The sequence below is a fragment of the Loxodonta africana genome, chromosome 5 (genome assembly GCF_030014295.1).
Source record: "Loxodonta africana isolate mLoxAfr1 chromosome 5, mLoxAfr1.hap2, whole genome shotgun sequence".
Classification (NCBI taxonomy): domain Eukaryota; kingdom Metazoa; phylum Chordata; class Mammalia; order Proboscidea; family Elephantidae; genus Loxodonta; species Loxodonta africana.
Genome location: NC_087346.1, coordinates 157813244 through 157836110, shown reverse-complemented (window position 1 = coordinate 157836110; position 22867 = coordinate 157813244). Strand labels below are relative to the sequence as shown.

General features: G+C 47.0%; 1 protein-coding gene across 1 annotated transcript in view; it reads left to right on the top strand.

The window, feature by feature from the left end:
* Positions 1-22867, top strand: part of ZFYVE28 (zinc finger FYVE-type containing 28) — a 127577-nt gene that overhangs the window by 89564 nt on the left and 15146 nt on the right. Inside the window, exon 9 of the mRNA XM_064286150.1 lies at positions 21497-21648. Coding sequence (XP_064142220.1) covers positions 21497-21648 — 152 coding nt within the window. The remainder of the gene's footprint in view (positions 1-21496; positions 21649-22867) is intronic.

Sequence of the window (22867 nt, the reverse complement as noted above, 5' to 3'; positions counted from 1 at the left end):
ATGGAAACAGATCATCAGGCCTTTCTTCCATGGTGCCCTGAATGGGTTCAAACTGTCATCCTTTAGGCTAGTAGTCAAGAGCAAACCATTTGTGCCACCCAGGGACCTCTTTACTGAGCAGAACTAAGGAATACTGTTGGTTTTTTTTTTTTTTTTTTAAAGATAAAATGCTTAATGTGTTCATTCTGCAACTTTGAATTAGAATGCAGCATTCCTTGGTTCTTATTTAACTTCATTGATCTGTCGCCCATATCTTCTTTCTCCCTGCAGAAAGCCCCAGTATCAGTGACACCTACATAATCACTTATTAGCTTTATCCCATGATACTCAAAAGTCTAGAACAGCAGTGGAAAACCCACCACCAGTAATATGATTACTGAAAATAGTTTAGGTTTTTTTTTTTTTAAGATGATATGGTTGTTTATTTGATAAAACCAATAGGTTGTTTATTTTCTAAACAAGCCGCTAGAAATAATTAGAACTAATTGAGGTAGCTAGTTAAGCAATTATGATACAAAACCCTATAGCTTTTTAAAAAATTGAGATAAAATTCACGTAACATAAAATCCACCCCTTTAAAGTGTACCATTTTTAGTATATTGACAAGGTCGTGCACCCATCACCACAGTCTAATTCCAGAACATTCTCATATCCCCAAAAGAGACCCTGTAGCCTTTGGCCCTCACTGTCCATACCCTCCTCCCCAAACCCCAGGTAACCACCAATATATTTAAGTTTGTATGGGTTTGCCTATTTTGGACATTTCATAGAGGTGGAATCATATAATATTTGTCCTTATTGTGTCTGGCTTCTTTCACTTAGCGTAGTATTTTCGGGGGTGATCCGTGTTGTAGCATGTATCAGTATTCTATAGTCCTTTTTCTGGTTGAATAACATTCCATTGTATGACCATACCACATTTTTGTATCCATTCATCAGTTGATGGACGTTTGGGTTATTCCCATCTTTTGGCTGTTGTGAATAATGCCGCTGTGAGCATTCTGGTACAAGTTTCTGTGTGGGCATATGGTTCTATTTCTCTTGGGTGTATACCTAGGATTTCATTCATTCGTGCTACAGGCACATTGCTGGGTGGCTAAGCCAGGCACCAAAGACCCACCGAGGAGCAAGACAGTTGGGCCAACCCCAGAGAACGTCAGTCTAACCTGAATATGGAGGTGATGCAGGCGGCACATATTGTTAGAACAGACAGACACAGAAGACCAGTGCACAAGCAGGAGGCTCACCAAAGTATGCACAGGCAGATCGCAGAGTCGGGTTGGGGCTGTTGAGTAACATTCGTGCAGGACTTCAGGACAAAAAGAGCCCTAGTGGCACAGTTGTTAAGAGCTCAGCTGCTAACGAAGGTCAGCAGTTCAAATCCACTAGCCACTCCTTGGAAACTCTATGGGGCAGTTCTACTCTGACTTCCAGGGTCGCTGTAAGGTGAGTCAGAATCGACTCAGTGGCTACAGGTTTGGTTTTTGGTTTTCAGGATGAAAACAGCTGGTCTTGTGCACAGGTATAGGTATGGGATCCCTCCAATTTTGCGGATGGAGAGACTGAGGCTCAAAGAGGTGAGACTTGGCTTACATCACAGCAGCTGGAAGAGTTGGGCATTGCCTCCACGGCTGCCTCCCTTGTGCGTTTGTCTGATGTCGCATCTGTCTCTTTGCAGTAAAGCTCTGTTACTTGCCCAGTTTGACCGTGGGGTCCGCTCTTCCAGGAGATGCCTCCGTGGCCCCTGATACAAGCAAGTCCAGACAGGCGCAGCTGTGGACCTCCATGGGCCACAAACTGAGACAGGAGTTAGGAAGGAAGGGCATGCACACAGCCTGTGACTAAGGATCTGCTTCTGTGACCGAACCCCCATCCTCTAGGACCCCTGGAGAGTCCTTTTCTGGTCCAGCAGAAGACAGCTTCCAGAGGAAGGGCAGGGCATCTGGCAGGCTGGCCAGAGGGGCTAATGCAGTCAGCAAGTGGTTAGCCCTGGGCCAGCACAGAGACCCAGGACAAGGGTCCAGCCAGGCGGAGCCCCTCTTTGGGGCATTTTCCCTGGCCCAACTTTCAACCAGCTGTAGCCGCCAGTGGCTCCATCAAGCGACTTTGCTGAGAGTGTCCAGACGTGGTCCTTGCAGACACATAGCTGCCCCTGACCCGTGTGTTCCCCAGCTCTTATCTTTTCACTAGTTTCTTTCCTGCCTTTCCAGTGATCACAGATGAACCTTTTTTGGAAAAATTCGCATTTTCTTAAAAAAGCTTTTTCCCCGCAGTCAAGCCTCACCTCACTTATCCAGAATCTTCCGTACTCTTGAAGCAGGCTAAATAAATTACTTGTTTAGCTAACAGACACTTTCCCCATTTCGAATCCAAATTTTTCTGCTTTCTGTGGAGGTTTTACTAACATGCACTAAAAACCTGCCCTTTTGAAAAAAAAAAAAATAACACTGCCTTTTTCTATAGCCACAACAATGAATTCAAACATACCAATGAGCATGACGATGGAGCAGGACCTGGCAGTGTTTTATTCCGTTATACATAAGGTCGCCATGAATTGGAGCTGACTCGATGGCAATTAACAAGAACATCGTTTTCTAAGTATAAATGTGGTGTATGTTCGTTGCAGGAACTTTTGGCAATGTACAAGAGAAAAAGAGAAGGAAATAAAAATCCCAAATCCTATAAATAGTCTTTCACCTTTTTTCCTCTGAATATTATGATCATTTCCACTTGAAGTTCTTTGAATATGTGATTTGTATTATTATTCTCCCATAAGGAGTTGCCCTAACTTATTCCACATTTTTCCATTTCTGTATTTTTTCTATGTTAAATGTGGCTTCAGGGAGCAATCTCCTTTATGGCTCCTTGCATCTTGGATTATTTCACCAGAAGAGATCCTTAGAAGTAGAATTATCACTACAAAGGGGTAAGCTCTTTTAGAACTCTTCCGAAACCAATAAAACCAGTTGCTGTCCCGTCTACTCTGACTCATGGCGACCCCAGGTATGTCAGAGTAGAACTGTGCTCCATAGAGTGTTCAATGGCTGGTTTTTAAGAAGTAGATCACAAGACCTTTCTTCCAAGCCGCCTGTGGGTGGACTCGAACCTCCAACCTTTCAGTTGGCAGCCAAGTGCATTAATGATTTGCACCACCTAGGGACTCTACTTACTGCCACGTTACTTTCCAGAAAAACACCAGTGTATCCCTTAGCTGCGTGAGAGGGTTGCTCCCTCCCCAACGCTGACAACACTTACTAGTCTTCTCAACTTGTTGGACCAAAAACAGAATCCACATTGTCATCCTTTTAAGTTGCTTTTCTTTGGTGATTGGTAGCCCTGTGTGTTTTTTTCTGTTTAGTGCCTGTCTTGATTCTCCTGTGAGTTGGCTGTTCATGGTTCTTTGCCTATTTTCCATTTGGGTTTTCACGATTTTCCTACTGACTTGAAACCATTCCTTCCATCTGGTGTGTTCATTGCGGATAGCTTTTGGTAATTTGTTGTTTGTCTTTTGATCTTGTTTATTGATATCTTTTGACTTTCAGGTGTCTTTAGTTTTACTTTATATGATGAAATTTATGGAAGTTCTAGAGACAACTTTTGGTTTTCTTCCGTTCTTTCTTCTCTGGTTGGTTGTGCGTGGCAAGGTCAGGGAATAGTCATATCTTCTGGTTTCCCATGGTTTTCTTTTTTGCATTCACTGTGCAATCTCTGAGAGAGAATTAGAGATGAGGTGGGAAAGCCGTGTTTTCAGAAACCCTTCCTGCCTTGTTCTCTGAGACCGTCTCTAAGCAGTAGAGCATAACTGTCTGGGGAGCTGAAGGCCATCCGGACACAGGTGCGTGACACCCTGGTTTCTGACTCGAGGGGGCCTCAGAAATCAGTGCTGTTTGGCCGGTCCCCAGCAGCCCTTGCTGGTTGCTGTTTGGACCAAGCTCATGGGATTCTCACAGGATTGTCCTCTCCATCGTTCCTCATCATTGTTACTCATTATTGTTACAGTCTTTCTACGAGGTCTTTACTCATCATCGTTCCTCACTGCCATTTCTCATCATTACTCAATGACTTGCTGTCATTACTCACTGCCCTTACTTGCTATTGTAACTCACCTTTGTAGCTCACCATGGTCACTCATTGACTTGCTGTCTTCACTCGCCATTGCTACTCATCAACTTGCCCTTATTACTCATCACCCTTACTCACTGTTACTTGCCACTATCACTCACCATTGTTATTCATTGTCTTGGCATTGTTACAACTCTGACTCACCATCCTTACTACCATTATTTGCCATCATCACTCACCATTGTTACTCACTGACTCACCATTGTTGTTCACCATGCTTACTCACTGTCATTAGTCACCCTTAGCCCTCACCTTCATTCCTCACTGTCATTGCTCTTATCAGTCTTAACTTTCCTCCTTAGTTATATTGCTGGATGCCTGTTGTCAGCCCAGGGGCATTTCGTCCTTAAGCTTCTTCATGTCACATCCTTGTCATTAAAACTTACTTTCTTCCCCTGTGCCTGGCTCCTTCTCTCATGGGTGCCTTGCCCTCCTCCATGTTGGGTGCCTTGCCCTCCTCCATGTTGTGGTCATTCTACCTGACTTCTTTGCCTGGTGCTGTGATGGGGACCCCTGGCTCAAGCTGTCAGAGCCGTGGGCAAGCCCTCAGGTGCAGCTGTTGAGCAGCCGTGGCCCATTCAGAGAAGAGCCCAGGGTCTTGTTACCTGGAGGCCAGCTCCAGCCACCCCAAGGCCCCACCAACTCTTCCCAATATGAAGATAACTGAGATTGACCCAGGGTCCCTCCTGGCCAGGCCTTGGAGGACCGTGTGAACTCTGTCATGGCCTCAGGCCGTGCCTGGGGGGAAGGCAGTGTGTGGCTGTCAGACTGGGCTTCTGCAGCAGACTGTGTCCAGCACAAATGACCGCCGAGTGGTGAGTCCCATCCCCAGTGAGAAATCTCCACCAGAGGTGCATCCCAGCCCTCTGACACACATTGTCCAGGTACCACCATCTGGGCTCAGGGCCTGCTGTTCAGTGTCCTCGTTTGTGTCCAAGGGTCACTGCTGCACTCCAACCTCAGCAATGCTGGAGGGACGGGGTTCCTTTCTGGGAGTGTGAGTGAGAGCCCAGCTTCTGGTGCCGGCAGTAGCGGCTGTAGGGGGACCAGCTGGGACCTTGAAAGATTAGGGGAAACAAGTGAAGGAGCAGGAGCAGTGGGGACAGTGGCTACCTGGGCCTGCGTGACCATGCAGTGAACCAAAACATGGATAAGCTGCCTGGTCCTGCCATTGCTGAGCTCTCCTCGGGGGCTCAAGGACCAGGCAGGGGCTGGGCTCAGGACCAGCTCTGGGATGCAGGTGACAGGTTGGGGCTCAGCCTGGCACTTGCCTCAAGGCCTCACCCCCTCCATTAGGTCATGCATGTTGCTGCTGTCCCTGCCAGAACCCTTATGGGATGGGGCACTGGGAACTGCCGGACGTCTGTAGCCATTGGTCCCATGGCAGGTATCCTGGCGGTTGTGCAAGGAGTACCGAGGCCTTCCCACCACTCGTGCCCCTGGAAGCAACAGCGAGAATGATTGATGGGTTTAAAAATAGAGGAGGACTTGGAATTAATTAGACTCTTGAAAAACAGATAAGGTGTAATGACTGGGGCTGCAGGGGCTACGGGAGACAGACGAAGTGGGATGTGAGGCTGGGCAGCCAAGCACAGGCAGCTTGAGGTCAGATGGTCACTGGCGGCCATGTGTACCTGCAGGAGCCCAGCTCCTCATGTAGCACAGTGCCATGGGCATCACCTGCAAGGTGCAATGATCGCCCCCAAGGCCCTGGGCGGGTGCCATACACAGCAGGTGCTCAGGCAGAGGAGGTCCTGGGCGGCCTGCTGTCCACTCAGTGACGGTCCTCCCCAGTGCAGCACTGTCGTTCTTTCATGCAGAGGCCAGTCTGGAGGGAGGAACTGGGGCGATGGGAATGGGCGGGGTTGGGGGGCACATGGCTGGGGGAAGCTCTGCCAGGACGGAGTGGGTGCCAGGGCTCAGCAGTAACCCCGCAGTCACTGCCACCCCTCTGTTCCCCACCTGACCTCCCTTGCCCACTCAGCACAGACAGGCTGGCTTGGGATTTGTGCAGCAAAGCTCTGGGAGGAGAGGGGGAACAAGCCGGTGCTGCTTCTCGCTTACTAGGAAGGACCACCATGCTTGGTAAAGTAGAGGGTCTGTGAAAAAGAGGAAGACCCTCAATGACATGGATTGTCACAGTATCTGTGACAATGTGTTCAAACAAAGCAATGATTGTGAGAGTGACACAGGACCTGACAGTGTCTCGTTCTGTTGTACATGGGATCACTATGAGCTGGAGCTGACTCTATGGCACCCAACAACAGCAACCAGCTCAGGGGGCTTTCCTAGCCCTGCCCCCAGACCCCCAAGCCCATATACCCCATTAGGACTGAAGTTCCGTAGCAGCCAGCTTCAGGCTGACGCCCTCGCACCCCACAGGGTCCCTCTTAGGAGAAGATTCACACATGGGGTGATTGGTCCACAAGGACCCTCGGGCCTGTGCCCACCGCTCTGGGATCTGGGGGAGCCTGGTTGCTGGTAGGGGCTCTGAGAGGATGTGCACAGACTGGGATGCCACGTTAGGAAGAGGCCTCCTGGCTCCACCAGAACTCGGCCTGGGAGGATGTTGCAGCCGACAGATGCCATGGCCCCAGGGCGCACAGGAGGCGCCGCAGTCCCTGCCTCGGTTCCCTGGTTCCCTTGTCTGCTCGGTCGACCCCAGGCTGTTTCTCCTTTTTGCTCTTTGTTCCTGGGGTGACGGTGACTCATCTGGGGACTGCTCCTTGGGCCCCATCTCCAAGCGGGGAGTTTGTGCTGGAGTCAGGAGTTGTCACATGAAAGGACTTGATGTGTTAACACCATGAGAGAAAGTGACTTTGACAATGGCTGGAGAGAAAAGCAGGAAGATTCCGGTCTGTTCAGAAGAAATGAGCATATTTACTGCTCAAAGATGTTTGAACAGACATGGCGTAGGCAGCCAGGCCTAACGCCTCCGGGTGGCATGGTGAATACGGAGGTCTGTCAGCCCGTTCACACGCACACACCCCCCTCCATGCTGACATCCTGCATGTGGGACCTCGGAGGCCCTGCCAGTGGAGCAGGGTCCCTCTCCTGCTGATTTCAACCTGGGATCTTTCCAAAGCCAATTCCTTGAAGCATTTCCAGGTTCTCCCAGACCTCAGTAACTTGCAGCTGTGTGCCAGGGAGCCAGGCAGCTGCTCACAGAGGAAATAAAAGCCAGGCTTTCATTGTAGGATGCAGTCTCAGCTCTCCAGGGTCTTTCTTGGAGGAGACAAGACGATCCACTGTGTCTCAGCTTCTCCTCCTGGGCTCTGCATCCAGGAAGGTGGGCCCGTCCTCCCAAAGGGGTGGCCTTGGGCAGTGCTCCTTGGCCTCCCGGTGTCAATCACTACCCAACCTGCGACCCCTTGGGGCTAGGCTGACCCAGGCCTGATGGGTCTCCAGCTCACGTCCCAGGTGGAATCCCCACTTGACCTCCAGTGGCCAAGTAGGACTGGCAGCAGGCAGCTGTCATCTGACCTCGAGGAGGCTGAACTCACCCCTGTCACACTGGTCAGCTGTCTATCAGAATATCCCCTCTGCAGGCCTGCCTTGCCCACCACAGTGCTCATATCCTTCTCCCTGCCTTGTCACCCTCCTTAGTCCCCCTCGTTCATCATCGTCATAGCACTTGCCATAGCGTGAAGTTATTTCTTAATGTCTGGTTCCAGGCCACCTGTCCACCCCCACCACCTCTGCCCACATGAGAGGGCAGGACTTTGTCTTGCGTGTGGCTGTGTCCTCCGCAGCAAGCACTGTGCCTGGCATGTGGGGGCACTTGACTGACAAACATCGATGCTGAATGTGAACAGTGGGTCTCCAAGAGAGCAAAGGGGTATATATTTCTCAAACTTTTGATTCCGGAACCATTGTCTTGAGAGTACCTTGCAGGAATTGTGTTCTACCGAGTATCCTTTGGGGAATACTGACCAACAGGCCAAGGTCCGAGCTCCTTGACACGTTCATAAAGCCTTGCCTGGTGAGCTTCTGCCCCAGGCCAGACCCGTCTGGCCACTTGAGGCATCACCACAGTGCCTGGGGTTCCCCATGGTCTGCGGGCTGCTTTCTGCCTCTTGGCCTTTTCTCAAGCTGTCCTCACACTGCCCCTTCTAGGAAGTCTCTCTGATACCCCAGCCTGGGTGAAGAGTTCCTCCTCTGTCCTCCCTTGACAATACCCTACTCATGGTTCTTCCATTGCACTTTACATACACGTCTGATAATTAACTGATCACCTGTTTGTCTGTCTGCCAAATCCTGGACTCCTTGAGGACGGAGCTGTGCCCAGTACATTTCCTGGCTCATAGTAGGTGCTTAGTACGTGCCTGAAGGGCAGGTGGATGAGCGGGTGGGTGAGTGGACAGACGGAAGAATGGATGATTGGATGGATGGATGAGTAGATGTTTGGATGGGTAGGTGGGTAGATGGATGGATGGATAGATGAATGGATGGGTGGGTGGATGGATGGATGAAATGATAGGATGGAGGGATGGGTGGTTGGGTGGGTAGATGGATGGATTTTGCAAGCCCGTAGGAGCAGCCAGCCCACCACCTGTATCGGAGCTGACGGTGACTCATTAGAATTGGTATGCAGTTGTGCAGATGCCAAGCGTTGATTCTCCCGCATCCAAGCACACTTACACTTTGCATCTGGAGCCCATTGATCATTCTTGTTATTATTTTTTTTTTCTTCCTTGATTAGGCCTTTACAAAGTGTTTCAGTGGCTCACAGATTAATCCATCTGATGTCATAGTGAGAAATAGCTTGTACTGCTGTTCATTTTTTTAAGTTGCCATTCTCTCTCATTTCACAGATTCCTAGAAGTTCAAGGTGACTAAAAAGTCCATTTTTCTGTCTGCACTCACAGTTGCTAAATTGTATACTGCGTTAGAGTCATTCTCATAGCTTTGCTACGGTATTTCTTTTAAAAGGCGATTGGCATTCAAGTTCAGTAAGACTCCCTCGTCTGTTTTACAAATTGCTGAATTTAGAGATGTCCAATTTTCCCAACGTTTCAAAGGCTCCCTCCACCCTCTTTCCCGCTCCAGCAATGGGTCCAAGTGCTTTTCCACATGTACCGTGGAAGAAGCGCACTTTGGGAAGCTCACTACAGGGCTGCGCCCTGACCGAGGCTGCGGCTACAGAGCAGGCAGGCCAAAACCTTTTCATATTAAAGCCCGAGTAATAAGAGAAAAACACAGACAAGTTGGACTTCATCAAAATTAACTTCTGTAGAACTAGATGGTGCCCGGCTGGAACCGATGACTGCCCTGACAGGGAACACAACAGAGAACCCCTGAGAGAGCAGGATAGCAGTGGGATGCAGACCCCAAGTTCTCAGAAGACCAGACTTAATGGTCTGACTGAGACTGGAAGGACCCCGGTGGTCATGGCCCCCAGACCTTCTGTTGGCCCAGGACAGGAACCATTCCCGAAGCCAACTCTTCAGACATGGATTGGACTGGACAGTGGGTTGGAGAGGGATGTTGGTGAGGAGTGAGCTTCTTGGATCAGGTGGACACTTGAGACTATGTTGGCATCTCCTGCCTGGAGGGGAGATGAGAGGGTGGAGGGGGTTAGAAGCTGGCGAAAAGGACACGAAAAGAGAAAGTGGAGGGAGAGAGTGGGCTGTCTCATTAGGGGGAGAGTAATTGGGAGTGTGTAGCAAGGTGTATATGGGTTTTTACGTGAGAGACTGACTTGATTTGTAAACTTTCACTTAAAGCACAATAAAAATTATTAAAAAAATTAACTTCTGTGCATCAAGGGATATTATCAAGAAAGTAAAAAGACAACCCACAGAATGGGAGAAAATATTTGAAAATGATATATCAGATAAGGGCTTAATATCTAGAATATATATAAAGAACCCTTAAAACTCAACAACAAAAAAACTAATAACCCAATTTAAAAATGGGCAAAGGGTTTGAAAAAAGCTTCTCCAAAGAAGAAATACGAATGGCCGACAAGCACATGAAAGATGCTCAACATCTTTACCCGTTAAGCCAGTTGCCTTTGAGTTGGTACCAACTCATGGTAACCCCGTATGTTGCGGAGTAGAATTGCACTCCAGTGGGTGTTCATGACTGTGACCTTTCAGAAGCAGATCTCCAGGCCTTCTGAATCACCTCTGGGTCAGTTTGAACTGAATCACCTCTAGGTGGGTTTGAACCGCCAACCTTTCAGTTATTAGCCATATGCTTAACCCCACGATTGGTTGCACATCGGACCGTTGTGATCTGTAGGGTTTTCACTGGCTGATTTTCAGAAGTAGATCACCAGGTCTTTCTTTCTAGTCTGTCTTAGCCTGGAAGCCCCGCTAAAACCCGTTGGTCATTATAGCACCGTGCAAGCCTCCACTGACAGGCGGGTGGTAGCTGTGCTTGAGGGGCACGGGCTGGGAATCCAACCCAGGAATCCACTGAGACAAAAGAATATTTGTGGTTACTAGGAGGTACGGAAGAGGGAAATGGGAAGTTTAAAAACAAAAAAACCTTTGATGTTGAATTCCATTGCATTTTACTACTACCAGAGAAATGACATTTCATAGTGATTCAAACCAAAGTGAAATTGTTAAAATTTGTGCTGTCTTGGGAAGAAGAGTGGTGGAAGGCAGAATCCAGGCTGGCAGCGGTCACTGAAGTATCTAGAAGCCTCAGAAGGCAGCTGGATTTTCCAACATCTGGGTGAACATGCTGAAGTAACATTGATTGACCTGGTAGACAGCACTGGTGACAAGAGTTCAGACCCCTTGGGGGGCATAGGAAGCCCTTGGCGGCGTCGGTGCCCCTCTCTACTCCAGCCTCAGCATCTCAAAGCTTGATGCCCCTTTGTGTCCTGAGCTGTGGCCACACCTCACCCTCACTGTCCCGCCTTCACCATGGGATGCACCCGCTGGGTACTGGCCTCCCAGCATCGTCTTGTGTGCAGGTTTCCCAATGTCTTTGGCTTTTGGGGAGGGGGGGCACACACACAGGGTCTGACTCATCCCTGGGGCCCTCCCACCATCATTTCTACCACATCTGTCCAGAGAAGTTCCTGAGCAACTTGCCATAGGAAGAGCAGCACCCTTCCAAAGGGGTGGCCTGAGCAGTGCTCCTGGGCCTCCTGGTGCCCAGTCAAAGCCCAGCCTGTGGCTCCTTGGGCCTGAGCTGACCTAGACAGGTCTCAAGCTCAGGTCCCGGTGAAACCCCAGCTCAGCCTCCAGCTGGTAAGTTCGTTCACTCCCCTTGGCCCTTCCAAGCCTGTGCCGGCTCCCCCGTAGCTAGCCATTCATTGATTTTCCTGTCTGGGATCAGTCTCTCTTTGGAGCCTCTTGGCTATCTCTGGTCATCCATCTGACTCCCCCATCGTTTTTCCAGAACAATCCAGTGGCGTCACACCAATCCAGGCAGAGCAGTGAGAGAGAGCTTCTTCACATGGCAAGTGAAGTATGTTCTGTAGCTGAGACAGTAGTTGCCAATCTGTTCCACCCCACGGGGTACTCAGCTTTCTCTTGCCCCAGCCTTAATCCTCTGAAAGAAATAATTGCTTTTTTTATGCCACTGTTATGGATTGAATTGTGTCCCTCCAAGATTTGTGTTGGAATCCTAAATGGATAAGCACTTGGCTACTAACCAGAGGTTGGCAGTTCAAACCCACCAGCTGCTCTGTGGGAGAAAAGACCTGGTGATCTGCTCCCACAAAAAACTAACCTAGAAAACCCTATGAGGCAGTTCTACTCTGTCATATAGGGTCGCTGTGAGGCAGAATGGACTCAGTGGCACACAACAACAACATACCTGTAGATTTAATCCCGTTTGGAAATAGGGTTTTCTTAGTTATGTTACTGGAGCCCTGGTGGCACAGTGGTTAAGAACTTTGCTGCTGAACAAAAGGTCAGGAGTTCACATCCACCAGCTGCTCCTTGGAAACCCTATGGGGCATTTCTGCTGTGTCCTATAGGGTCACTATGAGTCGAAATCGACTCCACAGCAACAGGTTTGATTTTTTTTGTTGTTAAGAAGGCCATACCAGTATGGGGTGTGTCCTAACCCTAACCACGTAAGAGTTATAAGAGGAAAATAGACACCAAAACCAAAGCAGTTGCTGACGAGTTGATTGCAACTCATGAAGACCCCATGTGTGCACAGCAGAACTGTGCTCCATAGGGTTTTTAAGGCTGTGACCTTTCAGGATCGGATCATCAGGGCTTCCAAGTGTCTCTGGCTGGGCTTGAACCGCCAACCTCGATGGTTGGTAGTCAAGGGCTTAACCGTTTGTGTCACCAGAACTCCTAGAATAGACACAGAGGCAAGTAAAGGGGAAGACACACCATAGGAGGGTCTTCTACAAGCCAAGGAGTGCTCAGGGCCACTGACAAGGAAGAAGTCTACATGGATAGAGACCCTGATTTGGTCTTTTCGCCTCCAGAGCTGTGAGAAGCTACCCACTTGTGGTGTTTATGTTACAGCAGCTCTAGGTGACTAAGACAGCTGCAGTATAAAGTTAAGATTCCACAGCCCTCAACTCTCGACTGAGTCAGGGCCCTTCCCTGGTTTCTTGCTGCTGAGTTGTGTGCCAGCAGTGGGATGCTGGTCCAGGGGGGCATTTCCCCAGCGGGCTGGGCGGCAAGGCTGAACCTCAGAGGCTCCGGCCAATGGCACCTGAAGTTCAATGGGCTCACCTTGCCTTCCTGCGCTGCCTGCTTCCTTCACTGAGGGTCAAACTCCCCGCTACAGGTGGGGTCCCAGGGCACCCTCTGCTGCCGGCAGACACTTCCCTCTTTTCTTGGATTAACACTCATTTTTCTGATCATAAAAGCAATACTTAATCGTAGGAGGGGCTAGGGAAAATAACAATTTATTCCTAGTCCTACTATTCAAATAAATGTACTGTTAATGCCTTGGTTTGAGTATACTCCTAAATCTCTCATGTATGTACATCTGAGATCTCAAATGTTTAAAATGCTACCTTTTTCATTTTAGTATTTTCCTGTGTCATTAACTATCCTTCTAGAAAACTTTCCATCATACGGATGTGGCATATGGCCTGATTTATTAAGTCAACCCTACGGATAAATAGCCTGTGAGCTGTTTCTTGAATATGAGTTTACTTAGTGATTACAAGAAAGACAAATTTATATATATGTATGTATATTTTTAAGGGTACGATTCAGTGGGTTTTGGTATATTCTAAAGCTTCTATAACCGTCACTACTGTCTAATTCCGAATATTTTCAACACTTGAAAGAGAAACCCATTAGCAGACATTTCTCATCCCCCTCCACTCCCAGCCTCAGGCAACCCCTGATCTACTTTCTGCCTCTATAGATTTTCCAATCTGAACATTTCATATAAATGGGTCCAGACCATATGTGGTCCTTGTGACTCGCTTCTTTCACGGACCATAATGTTTTCAAGGTTCATCCATGTACAGATATCAGTGCTTCTTTTCTTTCTATGACTGAGTAGTATTCCATCGTATGGATGGACCACGTTTTGCTTATCCATTCTTTAGTCGATGGGCATTTGCGTTATTTCTACTCTTTGACTATTATGAATAACGCTGTTATTACCATGCCAGCACAAGTTTTTCTGTCCACGTATGTTTTAAATTCTCTTGGGTATATACCTAGGTGTGGAAATGCTGGGTCATATGGTAGTCATCTCTGGTGGCACAGTGGTTAAGTGCTTGGCTGCTAACAGAAATGTTGGTGGTTCGAACTCACCAGCCACTCCATGGAAGAGAGATGTGGCAGTCTGCTTCTGTAAAGATTACAGCCTTGGAAACCCTGTGGGGCAGTTCTGCTCTGTCCTGTAGGATCACTGTGAGTTGGAATTGACTCAACAGCAACAGGTTTGGTATGGTAACCCTATGTTTGACTTTTTAAGGAACCACCAAACAATTTTCTAAAATGACCACCGTGTTACATTCCTGTTAGCAACGTGTAAGGGTTAATTTTTCCACATCCTCAGCAACACTTGCTACTGCCATCTTTCTTATTAAAGCCATCCTGTTGTTGTTGTTGTTAGGTGCTGTCGAGTCGGTTCTGATGCATAGGGACCCTGTATATAACAGAACGAAACACTGCCCAGTCCTGCACAATCCTCACAATCGTTGTTATGTTTGAGCCCATTGTTGCAAACACTGTGTCGTGGATTTTAATTGTGAATCCAGGTAAAATGAAATCCTTGACAACTTCAATTTTTTCTCCGTTCATCATGATGTTGCTCATTGGTCCAGTTGTGAGGATTTTTGTTTTCTTTATGTTGAGGTGTAACCTATACTGAAGGCTGTGGTCTTTGATCTTCATCAGTAAGTGCTTCAAGTCCTCTTCACTTTCAGCAAGCAAGGTTGTGTCTTCTGCGTAATGCAGGTTGTTAATGAGTCTTCCTCCAATCCGGATGCCCCGTTCTTCTTCATGTAGTCCAGCTCCTGGGATTATCTGCTCAGCATACAGATTGAAAAGGTATCGTGAAAGAATGCAACCCTGATGCACACCTTTCCTGACTTTAAACCATGCAATATCCCCTTGTTCTGTTCAAACAACTGCCTCTTGATCTGTGTACAGGTTCCTCATGAGCACAATTAAGTGTTCTGGAATTCCCATTCTTTACAATGTTATTCATAATTTGTTATGATCCACACAGTTGAATGCCATTGCGTAGTCAATAAAACACAAGTAAACATCTTTCTGGTATTCTCCGCTTTCAGCCAGGATCCATCTGATATCAGCAATGATATTCCTGGTTCCACGTCCTCTCCTGAACCCTGCTTGAATTTCTGGCAGTTCTCTGTCAATACACTGCTGCAGCCACTTTTGAATGATCTTCAGTAAAATTTTACTTGCATGTGATATTAATGATATTGTTCAATAATTGCTGCATTTGGTTGGATCACCTTTCTTGGGAATAGGCATAAATATGGATCTCTTCCAGTTGGTTGGCCAGGTAGCCGTCTTCCAAACTTCTTGGCGTAGACAAGTGAGCACGTCCAGCTCTGCATTCATTTATTGAAACATCTCAGTTAGTATTCTGTCAATTCCTGAAGCCTTGTTTTTTGCCAATGCCTTCGGTACAGCTTGGACTTCTTCCTTCAGTACCATCCATTCTTGATCATATGCTACCTCCTGAAATTGTTAAACATCGACCAATTCTTCTTGGTAGAGTGTGTATTCCTCCCATCTTATTATGCTTCCTGCATCATTTAATATTTTCTCTGTAGAATCCTTCAGTATTGGAACTCGATGCTTGAATTTTTGATTCAGTTATTTCAGCTTGAGAAATGCTGAGCATGTTCTTCCCTTTTGGTTTTCTATCTCTAGGTCATTGCACATGTCGTCATAATACTTTGTGTTCTCTAGCTTCCCTTTGGAACTTTCTGTTCAGCTCTTTTACTTCATCATTTCTTCCTTTTGCTTTAGCTACTTGGCATTTAAGAGCAAGTTTCAGAGTCTCTTCTTGCATCCATTTTGGTCTTTTCCTTCTTTCCTGTCTTTTTAATGACTTCTTCTTTTCTTCATGTATGACATCCTTGATGTCACTCCTCAGCACGTCTGATCTCCAGTCATTAGTGTTCGAAGCATCAAATCTGTTCTTCAGATGGTCTCTAAATTCAGGTGGGATATACTCAAGGTCATATTTTGACTCTCATGGACTTGTTCTAATTTTCTTCAGTTTCAACTTGAACTTGCGTATGAGCAGTTGATGGTCTGTTCCACAGTCACCCCCTGGCCTTGTTCTGACTGATGATATTGAGCTTTTCCGTCATCTCCTTGCATAGATGTAGTCGATTTTGATACCTGTGTATTCCATCTGGCAAGGTCTATGTGCATAGTCGCCATTTATGTTGGTGAAAAAAGGCATTTGCAATGAAGAAGTCCTTGGTCTTCACAAAATTCTATCATTTGATCTCCAGCATTATTTCTGTCACCAAAGGCCATATTTTCCAACTACCGATCCTTCTTTGTCTCCAACTCTTGCATTGCAATCACCAGTAGTTATCAATGCATCCTGGTTGCATGTTCAATCAATTTCAGACTGCAGAAGCTGATAAAAATCTTCAATTTCTTCATCTTTGGCCTTAGTGGTTGGTGCTTAGATTTGACTAATAGTTATATTAACTGGTCTTCCTTGTAGGTATACGAATATTATCCTATCACTGACAGTGCTATATTTCAGGATAGATCTTGAAATGTTCTTTTTGACGATGAATGTAACGTCATTCCTCTTCAAGTTGTCATTCCTGGCATAGTAGACCATATGATTGTCCGATTCAGAATGGCCAATACCAGTCCATTTCAGCTCACTGATGCCTAGGATATCAATCTTTATGTGTTCCATTTCATTTTTGACGACTTCCAATTTTCCTAGATTCATACTTCATACATTCCACATTCTGATTATTAATGGATGTTTGCAGCTGTTTCTCTTCATTTCACGTCATGCTACATGTGCAAATGAAGATCCTGAAAGCTTTACTCCATCTGCGTCATTAAGATCGACCCTACTTTGAGGAGGCAGCTCTTCCCCAGTGGTATTTTGAGTGCTTCCCTACCTGAGGTGCTTTAAGACTAAGGTGCGCCTGACCCAAGCCATGGTATTTTCAGTCACATCATATGCCTGCGAAACCTGGACAATGCATAAGGAAGACTGAAGAAGAGTTGATGCCTTTGAGTTGTGGTGTTGGCAAAGAATATTGAATATACCATGGACTGCCAAAAGAACGAAGAAATCTGTCTTGGAAGAAGTACAACCAGAATGCTCCTTAGAATCAAGGATGGTGAAACTGTGTGTTATGTACTTTGGACATGTTGTCAGGAGGGATCAGTCCCTGGAGAAGGACGTCATGCTTCGTAAAGTAGAGGGTCAACGGAAAAGAGGAAGACCCTCAACAAGATGGGTTGACGTAGTGGCTGCAACAATGGGCTCAAGCATAACAACGATTGTGAGCATGGAGCAGGACCAGGCAGTGTTTCCTTCTTTGGTAGATAGGGTTGGTATGAGTTGGAACTGGCTCAATGGCCCCTAACAACAACAATAGAACTTCTACTACAATGTTGAATGGAAATGGTGATAGCAGATATCCTTGTTCCTGACCTTAGGGGGAAAACACCAGTCTGATGTTAGCTGTTGGACTTTCATGATTGCTTTTTATTATGTTGAGGAAGTTTCCTTCTCTTCCTAGTTTGTTGAGTGTTTATATCATGAAAGGATGTTGGATTTTGCCAATGTTTTTCCGCATTTATTGAGATTATCATGGGGTTTTTGTCCTTTATTAATATGTTGTATGCATTGATCGATTTTCATGATGAACCAACCTTGCATTCCTGGGATAAATCCCACTTGGTTGTGATGTGTTATCCTTTTTATATGTTGCTGGATTCAGTTTCTACTGGAGTTTAAATCTAATGCTGTAATCCAAGATTTACTTGCGTTTACAGTGTTCTAATCCTTGTTGTAATTCTGCAACAACCTTCCCATTTCACAAATGAGGAAACTGAGGTGCACAGAGTTGAGACCTACAGCCTTCAGATGTAAATGAGCTGACCGTCTGACCAGCACTGTGACCTGAGCGTTTGCTGTGGTCCAGGCACTTAGCTCACTGTGTTTCTTTCACCTCACAGCAAGAGGCACCACCTGGAGTGACTACCTCTGCTACTTACTAACGGTAACCTTGGGCACTTGTTTAACTTTCCTAGGCCTCACCTTCCAAATCTGTAAAAACCTGCCTCATAGCATGGTTGTGGAAATTAGAGGCGACGACAGCACTCACAGTCAACATGCAAGGTTATCCCAGGCAAGGCACGCTGATGAGGAGCCAGTGTCTTCTGGCCACGAAGTCCTCACTCAGGAAGGAAGAGATGCCGGGTTGAACAGCAGCTTGTCTTAGTTTCCAAGTGCTGCTGTAACACAAATATCGCAGGCGGGTTCCTTTATGAAAAAGAAATTCATTTTCTTGCAGTTCTGGAGGCTAGAGTTTCAAATCAGAGTCTTAGCCGTGTTGATTTCTTCCCTGTTGGTACCCTTGGTAGCATTCCTTGGTGATCCTCACATGGCATCTGTCTTTCTCTGTGGGCATGTCTATATGTTATAATTCAGGAGTGGTTAGATTTAGAACTCCAGTGCTGCTGTAACAGAAATACCACAAGTGGATGCTTTAACAAATGGAAATTTATTCTCTCACAGTTTAGGAAGCTAGAAGTTTGAATTCAGGGCGAGCACTAGGGGAAGTCTTTCTCTTTGTCAGTTCTGGGGGAGGGTCTTTGTCTCCTTTCAACATCTGTGGGCCCGATGTTCCTGGGAGATCTCCATGTGTCTTGGCATCAGTCTTCCGCTGGGTCTAGGAGGTTCTTAGCACAGGGACCATAGGTCCAAAGGATGTGTTCTGCCCTTGGCTCTTCTTTCTTGGTGGTAGTGAGGTCCCTTCCCTTTCTGCGCGCGTCTCTCTCCTTTTATCTCCTTTAACACAAAAAAGCGTGACTCAAGCAAGGGTGTGACTTGAGTATGGGCATGACTTAAGACACACCCCACACTAAACCTGCCTTATTAACATATAGGGGTTTAGGATTTATGACATGTAATTATACAATACCACAAAATAGGGGACAATTGTATCAGATCACAAAATAGAGGACAACCACACAGTACTGGAAATCATGGTCTAGCCAAGTTGACACATATTTTTGACGGACACAGTTCAATCCATGACACCACCCCACTCGAGTGTGACTTAATAACATAACCTGCAGAGCAGGTACTTCCCTCCCAGTCACCCATTGGCTGGCATACCCAGCCCCACCCTCAAGGCTCTCATCACTGCTCAGTGTCCAGTGTAATAGGAAGTACGCTTAAAGAAAGAGGTATTACATCAGAGTAGAGCAATGAAGTGCACACTCATGCACCTGCCCCTTAAAGACGGAGAACCGGGCAGCTCCACGTGCCCTACCAACCCCAGCCTCCCTCCCCACCCCGGCTGGCCACTCTTATGGGTATTATATATTTGCATTTTTTCATGGTTTTATGTTATGGGTATTCCTAAATAATATGTTGTGCACTTCTGCATGGCTCTCAACTGCTCATAAAAAGGCTCATCTGTGTGGACTTTTTAGAAGTCTGATGCCACGTGGGAGAACCATTCACATAGGTGAGCGTAGCTGTGGTCGACTCCTCCCCACCTCTGTCTACCCTGCACTGCATGATCAGATCACAGTTTATTTTCTAGTCCACCACCAACAGGCTTTGGCTTCTTCCCAGTTTTTTGCTGGAGCAAACAGTGCTACGAAGAAGATTCCATCTGTATCTGCAGACGAACACAGACAAGCATTTCTCTAGCGTTTACAGCAAGGGACCCTTGGGCTATGGGGTTTGGGCAGCTTCTCTTTTACTTAGAGGTAAATAGCTGCTGTCGAGTGGACTCTGACTCATGGCGCCCTTACGTACAACAGAACATAGTGTTGCCCGGTCCTGTGTCATCCTCAACATCGCCTGCATGTTGGAGTCCATCGTTGTGGTTATTTTGCCAATCCATCTAGAAATTTATTGTCTCATAGTTCTGGAGGCCAGAAGTCCGAATTCAGGGCATGGCTCTACGGGAATATCCTTCTTTGTCTCTTTCAGTTTTCTGGCAATCCTTGGCGTTCCTGGGCGTGCAGGTGATTCTGCGTCTTTCTGCACATGGCGTCTGCCTCTCCTGTGTGTGTGTCTCTTCTGCTCTTTTTCTAAGACGCTGCTCAGACAGGATTAGGTTTAAGCCAAGCCTACTCTGATATGATCTCATTAACATAACAAAAGAAACTCCTGATTTCCAAATAGGGTCATATTCCCAGGTACATGGGTTAGGACTTCAACATAACTTTTTGGGGGACACAATTTAACCCATAACACGCTCCCTCCGGAGCTCTGGGGGGAGAATCCATTCTTTGCCTCAGCTTCTGGTGACTACAGGCATTCCTTGGCTTCTGGCCACATTACTCTCTTGCCTTCGTCCCCTCCTGGCCTTCTCCTCTGTGTGTCTTTTAGGAGGATGCTTGTCATTGGATTCGGGGCCCATCTGGATAATCCAGGATGATCTCATCTTAAGATCCTTAATGTAATTACATCCTCAAAGACCCTTTTTCCAAACAAGGTCACGTTCATAGGTTCTGGGCATTTGGGCGTGGGTATATCTTGTTGGGAGCCATTGTTCCGCCCACTACATGTTGGTATAAGAGAGGCAAACTGTGAAACTTCCACAGAAGAAGTCCATAGATTATACCAACAAGGAGTGCAAGAAGGAGCAGCCAACACGTGTATGTCAGCTCCTTGAAGGTCCACACCTGGAGTCACAGTGGAAAGAGTTGGAGGTGTTGCCTCTAGGGAACAAAATTCAGAGGCCAGAGGACAGGGCAGGTGCAGCAGTACTGGGTCAAAACTATATTGTACTGCCTGATTTTCCAAGTGGTGTACATGTGTCACGTGGATAACGTGTGTGTTAAAAATATACAAAACATTCACCAATTCAACAATTCCTGCAAGTACAATTCAGTGACATTGATTACATTCTTCAAGTTGTGTAACATTTACCACTATTCTTTTCCAAATTATTGTACCACCATTAACATAAATTCAATGGCCCCTAATTACAAACTCCCTTTTCCCCCCTCCCTCCCAGCCCTGGTAACCACTAATAATCTTTAGTTTCTATATATTTGATTATTTCGTATAAGTGAGAGCATACAGTATTTATCCTTTTGCAACTGACTGACTTTGATCAGCTTACCGTTTTCAAGGTTCATTCACGTTGTGGCATCAGGACTTCGTTTCTCTTGATGGCTGAGTAGTAGTCTCTTGTGTGCGCACCATGTTTTGTTTGTCCGTTCATTGGTCGATGGGCACTTGGGTTATTTCCACCTTTTGGCTATTGTGAAAAGTGCTGCGATGAACATTGGTATACAGGTTTCTTTTTGCATTCCTGCCTTCACTTCTTCTGGGCTTATACCTAGGATTGGAATTGCTGGGTCATATGGTAGCTCTGTATCCAGCTTTTTGAGGAACCGCCAAACATTTTTTCACAGTGGCTGTACCATTTTACATTCCCACCAGCAATGGACGAGGTTTCCAGTTTCTCCACAACCTGCCTCATCAACACCTGTTATTTTCCTTATTTTTTGATGACTGCCATTCTTATGGGGGTGAGATGATATATCACTGATAAGTCTTCAAGTTAGCTTATAGGAAAGTTGTATATGGGCAACTCAGTACCCTGGGAGTGGAAACCCACAGGGCACGTAGATTTTTGTCTGGACTCTGACTTTCAGGCTGAGATGCCCCAGCCTGGGCTCTTGGAGGCATCTCTCTGTTGCCCACTGTGGGCTGCCTGGGCCCCACACCGTGTTTCTCCTTCTCTGTGCAGCGACTCCACAGCAGCTTCCTGCTCCTCAGACAAGGCTCCCGAGGCAGCCCCCACGGCCCCACATGATGCCCCTGTGGCCATGAGGGAAAAGATCCGGTCCCGGTTCCACAGCAGCCACGACCTGATCCACCGCCTCTTCGTCTGTATATCAGGTGTGTTGCTGGGGTCTGGAGCAGGTGGGCTGGCTCCTGGGTGCAAGGGGCCACACCAGTGCCTTTAAGGGGAAGGCTGAGACCCTGGGGCAGGCCGTGCCTGGCCCTGCCTGGGGGCATCATACACTCTTTCATGTCCGTGTCCCCACGTAGAGACAGGATCCCTGGGTGGTGCAAGCAGTTAATGCGCTTGGCTGCGAACTGAAAGTTTGGAGGCTACAGTCCACCCTGAGGTGCCTCGGAAGAGAGACACTACTTCCAAAAAACCAACCACTGAAAACCGTATGAGCACAGTTCTACTCTGACACACGTGGGGTCGCCAGGAGTCTGGCAGCTGGTTTTGGTTTTATAGAGAGATGAGGGCTTTGTTCTCCTTTAGGACCCTCAGCTGTCAGTTGGGGAACTGCTCCCACTTTCCTGGGCCCCGCACTGCACCTTTCTGCTGGGGATGCATAGGGGGCTCTGTTTAATTTGTATTTCAGGTCTTATTGTCCACAGTGACTAATTTTGCTTTCTTCCTTCTCTTTGGATAGCTAAACAGTGGGATATGTGTATTCTATCTCCTGGGGGAATTTGGAGAGGGGAGTGGCTTTTTCCTTTTGGTGTGTGTGTGATGTGTGTGGTGTATGTGATGTGTGTATGTGTGTATAATGTATAGTGTGTGTGGTACATATGGTATATGTGTGTTTGGTGTGGTATATGTTGTGTGTGGTATATGTTGTGTGTGGTATGTGTGGTATGCTGTGAGTACGTGTGTGTGGTCTTTGCGGTACGTGTGGTTTGTGTGGTGTATGTATACATGTGTGCAGTTGGTATGTGTGGTGTGTGTGGTGTATACACATGTGTGTGGTTGGTATGTGTGGCATATGTGTGTGGTATGTGTGGGGTATTTATACATGTGTGCAGTTGCTATGTGTGGTGTGTGTGTGTGGTGTGTGTACACGTGTGTGGTTGGTATGTGTGGTGTGTGTGGTATGTGTGGTGTGTATGTGTGGTATGCATGTATGTGTGGTATGTGTGCTCTGTGTGTTTATATGTGTGTACTGTGTGTGTGTGATATGTGTGGTGTGTGTGTTGTGTGTGTGGTTAGTGCAGTATATGTGTTTTAAATAACTATCATATCCACGTGGTTCAAAGTATACAGTGAGGTCTCCCCCGCCCAGTCCCCTTGCCCACCCTGTTCCCACCCCTCACCTGGGGAGCAGGAGGTTCGGACACT